Source organism: Nerophis lumbriciformis, linkage group LG09, assembly GCF_033978685.3.
Source record: "Nerophis lumbriciformis linkage group LG09, RoL_Nlum_v2.1, whole genome shotgun sequence".
Lineage (NCBI taxonomy): Eukaryota > Metazoa > Chordata > Actinopteri > Syngnathiformes > Syngnathidae > Nerophis > Nerophis lumbriciformis.
Genome location: NC_084556.2, coordinates 19,945,727 through 19,951,726, shown reverse-complemented (window position 1 = coordinate 19,951,726; position 6,000 = coordinate 19,945,727). Strand labels below are relative to the sequence as shown.

The following is a 6,000-nucleotide window of genomic DNA, read 5'->3' as shown; positions in this document are numbered from 1 at the left end:
TAAATATCAGGAATATAAGAAACTTCACCTGCAGTGTCCTGTATCCTGACTATGATATCTGATTTGTTTTGCTAAAAAGTTACTGAACCGATTTCAACTCACTGAATCGTTTCGTATCATATCGCTCTAAAAAAAAAAAAAAATCATCCCTGAATCGTATCGGCAACCAAAATATCAAATTGAATCGTTAAAACGAATCGTTACACACCTAAAATGTTGCATTATTTGCATTTTTCCGTTATTTATGACGAATAAAAAACTATATCGATAGATAGTTGTAGAAGTTGTTGAAAGATTTCAAGCGTTAAAGGTGGGGGGGAAGAAAAAAAAGGAAATTTTATTGCTAACTGACGAATGACACTTTTATGATCGGATCTCTTTTGGATCCTAAGAGTGTGTATCGTCTATCTTAAATGGGCTGTTTGCAACACTTACACAGATGCATAGAGGGCGCCAACTTTCCAATGTATTTGACACAGCATATCCCGCCCTCTTACCACTTCTCCTACGTAATGACGTCATTACGAACGTACGCAACAGATGCACGCACGTTAGCTTTAGGTGTAGCTAGCTAACAATATCAATTTGGATAGCTAGCATTAGCTGTATATTCCATCATATTAAAACTGCAAATTGTTCGTTGCCTCTCTCGGACTGGTCTTGTAGGTGTGCACGCGCTTCCTGCGCGTACGAGTGACCGTCGTAAACACCGATCAAACCAAATGTTTTTATTTCATAAACTGTGTAATTGTGAAAAATATAGACAATTGTCAAACAAATGAGTTCTGTTAGGCCACTAATGGTAACAAGCTACCCAGTGGTGTTCTTATATTTTTTGCTTTGAAAAATGTTACTGTGAGGAAATTGCAAACAGCCCCTTTAAGGTTTTAAGAGTTGTTAAATGAACCTTGCTTTCTCCCCTGTAACTGCACCTACACACACACACACACACACACACACACACACACACACACACACACACACACTCACTCATACTGAGCACAGTGACTGCAGGTGTGGGCGTGGCCTGTTCTAGCACCGCACACGAGAAAACTCGACCAAAAGCTCTTCTTCGAGGGCGTTTTTGTCCTCTTTTTTTGGTTTTGAAGCGACTGTTTCCCCCCCCCATACAGAACCTACACACACACACACACACACACACTAGTGATGGATTGCTCTACATGTACATGAGCGCAAAGAAAAACGTGTCCTTTTTAGTAGCAGCACGGGGCCGAGAGGCTGCAAGGCCGACATCCGTCCTACGTAAATGCAAGGGGGAAGAGAGAGCTCCACTGGGACCCCCTCCCGCTTTGTGCCGTCACATGACCCGGCCTGCACGCACAAGCAGGGCTGCAGCCTTGGGTGAGCATAGAGGGCGCCCCCTAGCGACTGCTGTTCTTTATGGCTTCCTTGGCAGCTACAATCAGAGGCGTCAGGCTGGACAGCGGCTTGGCCAGCTTGAGGAAGGAATGCTGCGCGCGGAAGGAAAGAATAAAAATGTGAGACGGATGCAATAAAACGAAGATGAAGTGTTAAGTATTAACATACGGCGGTCACGCTGCCATTATTGAAACAAACGCCCCAAATAAAACCCTGAATGAGTGTCTGTATTTGAGTTATCATGAGGGGTCAACATTCATCTGCAGCTACATGCGCTGTAAAATGTTGGCTGTGCTACTCAGTGAAACTCTTGGAATGTTGTTTACAACAAACTCAACACTATAAATGACTGACTGACATGGCATTTTACTTCTTTGCAGTGCTTTACTTTTTCACTTTCTCATGAACTCCAAAACATAATCAAAATGTAAAAATTAAGTTGTAGTATATAACGAGTTGTCAACTTGGTATCGCCTGCAAACAATCCACATGGAAAGCTAGTAATTGTGAAGTAAACATTTTAAACCCAACATAATTTTTTCCTAAACAAATTTTGCGTTGTAACTATTTTGTGGGAATCCACCGAATTAGTGAATATTTAGGAAATAAAATGTATAAAACAAATGAACTGTAACACATTTTTTTATCAGGCAAAGTGTCCTGAAAATTGATTTAATAAGTCAAATCTAAAAGCTGAATTTTCAGAAAAATACATTTGTTGCCTGTCGCCTCTCCCTAAAATTAGACTTTGTCATGAAATATAACCATTTAAATCAGTGGTTTTTAAACTTTTTTTCACCAAGTACCACCTCAGAAAACACTTGGCTCTTCAAGTACAGTACCACCATAATGAGCAACATTAAAGTACAGTAGCATAGTAGGCCTAAAAATTCATAAAAAACAAAGCAGATGTTTTATTTAACAAATATAATGAAAACATGTTATGGCCACTGTAACATTGCACACAGTTTGAACAGTAACACTGTGTTTGAAAATTGAATTAAGTGATTGTTTAGCATACAGCAGTTTGGGAATCACTGATCAGGAATATGGAGGGTCAGATGGGACATATTTAAATATCAACTTAAATGTGTCATTAATTTATTATAATTGGAATGAAATATGTTAATGTGTTATAAAATGTGTCATTAATTTATGTAATGCGAAATTACATTCAATTATTTAATATTAAAATGTTTAATGATCTAATCCTTTAATCCATTATTTCAATATTTAATGGTTTAATGATTTATTTAATTATTTCATGAACCTTTGTGTTAACGCTTTATGAACTTATTTCATCTGTCAAATCCCTCCAAGTCAGTGGGCGGGGCTTACACAAATCTAGTCCAACAATTGCTTTGGTCTGATGCCTGGAACTTTGGAAGTCTTTCAAAACATGGCGTCAAATGGGGATTTACTCATACTTTTTCAGGAGGTGGTGGTAGATATTTTAGACCTTTGTGTGTGGAAGGAAGACGTGCTGACTCAGAACATCTAGCAGTTAGAGAAATGTATTCACGTTGTCGGAGTTATTTCTGCACTTTTTACCAAAATATGGAGCAGTACTTCTACGCTTCTCTGGTCGAAGTGGAAGTGTCGGGTAACTAATCAGGTGTTAGGACCCGCCCACTGGCGGACGGCAAAGTTTGACAGATAAAATAAGCTACAGGTTCATGAAATAAATCATGAAATAATCAAATATCGAAATAAATTACAATTAATATTTAAATATTAAATCATGGAAGTCTTTGCATTAAATAAATTATTGACACATTTATGTATTTAATTCAGATTATAATTCATTTATGACACTCACCTAATTATTTAATTTTGTCTCATTTGACCCTCATGCTGACATGCAGGTTAATGAAATACTTTAATAGATATTTAAATTATGAAATAAATCGAGAAATAATGAAACATGAAATATTGAATTAAATAATTAATTGAACATTGAAATATTTAATTTAAATGATTGAATAATTATTGAATATTTAAATAATTAAACAATTAAGAAATTAAATGTACTTTTACATTATAAAAAATAATGACACATTTTAATAATTAATTTATGACACATTTAAATATGTATTTATTTCTGTCCCATTTGACCGTCCATTTATGTGCCAAATTTGTTTTCATTATTATAACTTTTTAAAACAACAATTTAGTTACTTATTTGTGTCCCTGGGGTTTCACTCAGTCCTGTTACCTTATGACACGTTACCCCCAATATAAATATGGATTATTCCATGAATCACTTGGTCCACAAGAAGTTGTGCCACTCAGATCCTCTGCAGGTGACAGTAAAAAAGTAAGTCCAATCATTTTTCTGCATATTTGATATTTCAACTATCACTTGAGGGTCAAAATCTTTAGGTAACAGTCCATCCATCCATCAATTTTCTACCGCTTGTCCCTTTTTGGGGTCGCGGGGGGTGTCACAGTCATGTTACCTAAATTATTTTTGTATTATTTAATATCTTTTAGCTGAATAACTGTAATATACTTACTGTCAACATGTTATTAGCATAAATGCCATGTGGCCATATTTCATATATTTATTAATTCTGTGCTAAAAACTCCCTTGTGTTACTTTCAGTCATGTTCATCAAATGAGTTTAAAATGAATAAAGTCTTCTGAGAGGGACGATACACATTTTGATTAGTTTAATATGTGTATTATCAGATTTAGAGGGAATTAAACACAACTGTAAAACTGAAGTAGTTTTTCATGTCTATTACCTGAAGCAGCTCCTTGGCAGAACCTCTGCGGTCCACGTCCATCTCCAGGCAACGATTGAGGAAGTCTCTGAAGACAGAGGACAGTCTCTCTGGGTTCTGGAGCTCCGGTGTCCCGTTGGTAGCGATCAGATACAAGGCCTGTAAAGACACACGCCGTGAAAAGGCAGAAATAAAATGTTATACTATTTGATATCCTATCATGACGTTTCTTACCCTGAGTGGATTCTCATTTAGATACGGCGGTTCGCCCTCCACCATTTCTATAGCCATAATTCCCAAAGACCAGATATCCACTTTTGGGCCGTAAGCCTTCCGGGTCACCACCTCCGGTGCCATCCAGTAAGGCGTCCCCACCATTGTGCTGCGCTTGTTCTGCTCCGGAGTGATTTGGGCGCAGAAGCCAAAATCAGCTGTAGAGGGCGACAGAGGGAGCAACGGATAAGAGATCTCGTGATCGAATGAATCTTGATGCCGATGACAAAAAACTCACTCAGCTTGACCGAACCATCCATGCCCAAAAGGATGTTGTCACTTTTTATGTCTCGGTGGATCACCTGGTTGGAGTGGAGGAAGTCCAGCGCCTGAAGACACTGAAAAGAAGCAGGACATTTAAAAATGATTTTGTTTATTTCAGGAAAGTATATCTCAGATTTGAGTATGTATTTGTCTACAAGTATTTATTTGAATTGATTTCTAATATTAAAACTCGATTGAATTTGAGTTTTTGCAGTTTTGTTTGTCCCAACGTGTGTCTGATGGTGTAGAGGTCAAGTTCTTCTACACCAAACTCATCCATTTACGGAGGTTAAGTGTTCCCAATAACAGTGAAAACTTTGTAATCCATCTATCCATTTTCTACCGCTTGTCCTTTTTGGGGGTCGCGGGGAGCTGGAGCCTATCCCAACTGCACTAGTAACACATAATGAAGATTCAGTAGGAACTATGGGAAAAAAGATTGTTTTATTCACATCTCAATTACAATTAATTTTTATTCTGACAATAAATCTATTTATAATTTTCAAGAACCAAAAATGATGTATACATTTTTTTCCTTAAGAAACACTTTTTTTTTTTTACATTTCTAAAAACATTTTTAATTGCAATTATTTAGATTTTTTTAATTGTATTTATTCATGTTTAAAAACATTTTTAAATCTTGAATTAAAACCATGAAAAAAATAATTGAATTATTAAATAATTACCTTTTACATTAAATAGATTGACTTAAATCCGTTTTTAAATTATAAAATAATTAATTAAATCATAAAATAAAAATCTCATTAAATGATTATATTTTTAGATGCACTTTTACATAAGATAAGCGTAAGAAGATGGATGGATGGATGGATGTATCCATTAAACCATATCCATTTGTATTTCCAATTCGCAAAGTATGTGAAAACACTGTCCAAACATCAGAAAACGTCACAAATTCAGTCAGCCTATTTGAATATTGCGCTCTATACCTTCGGTTATTTTCGGAGATTGACATCGCGGTAGTAACACTTCTGCACTCTGACAATGTTATCAGATCATACTGGAAATGCGCAAAAATTGGAAATATAGGTGGTGTTTATCATTCACACTCTTTATGTAAGACAAGAACACATATGCTTGGATTTTTTATGCAGTCAAAATCGTAAATAAATAGCCAACAATTGAGTCAACAGATTGAGGGTCCTCTGTTACGCAAATTATACTCTCTCTAAGAACATCCAGAAACTGCCAACGATATTCCATTTACATATCGTGACCTGAAAATTAACCAAATATTTGAGTGATATTGTTATTATAAGCACCAATGCAGGCGGACTATTTTAGCGGCGCATTGATAGCAGTGAGCTAATGCTAGCTTACACTGCTATTGTTGGC

The 6,000-nt window shown here is 36.2% G+C and overlaps 1 protein-coding gene across 3 annotated transcripts in view; it reads right to left on the bottom strand.

Annotated features, from left to right (window-relative positions):
- Window positions 1–314: 314 nt before the first annotated feature.
- The window catches only part of LOC133607584 (serine/threonine-protein kinase PAK 3), a 63,425-nt gene continuing 57,739 nt past the window's right edge, over window positions 315–6,000 (bottom strand). For all 3 annotated transcript variants that reach the window (XM_061962346.1, XM_061962349.1, XM_061962347.2), the window contains 4 exons: window positions 4,619–4,718; window positions 4,342–4,538; window positions 4,129–4,266; window positions 315–1,472 (listed from right to left, as the gene is read on the bottom strand). In XM_061962346.1, the coding sequence (XP_061818330.1) occupies window positions 1,383–1,472; window positions 4,129–4,266; window positions 4,342–4,538; window positions 4,619–4,718 (525 nt within the window). In that variant the 3' untranslated portion in view covers window positions 315–1,382. The remainder of the gene's footprint in view (window positions 1,473–4,128; window positions 4,267–4,341; window positions 4,539–4,618; window positions 4,719–6,000) is intronic.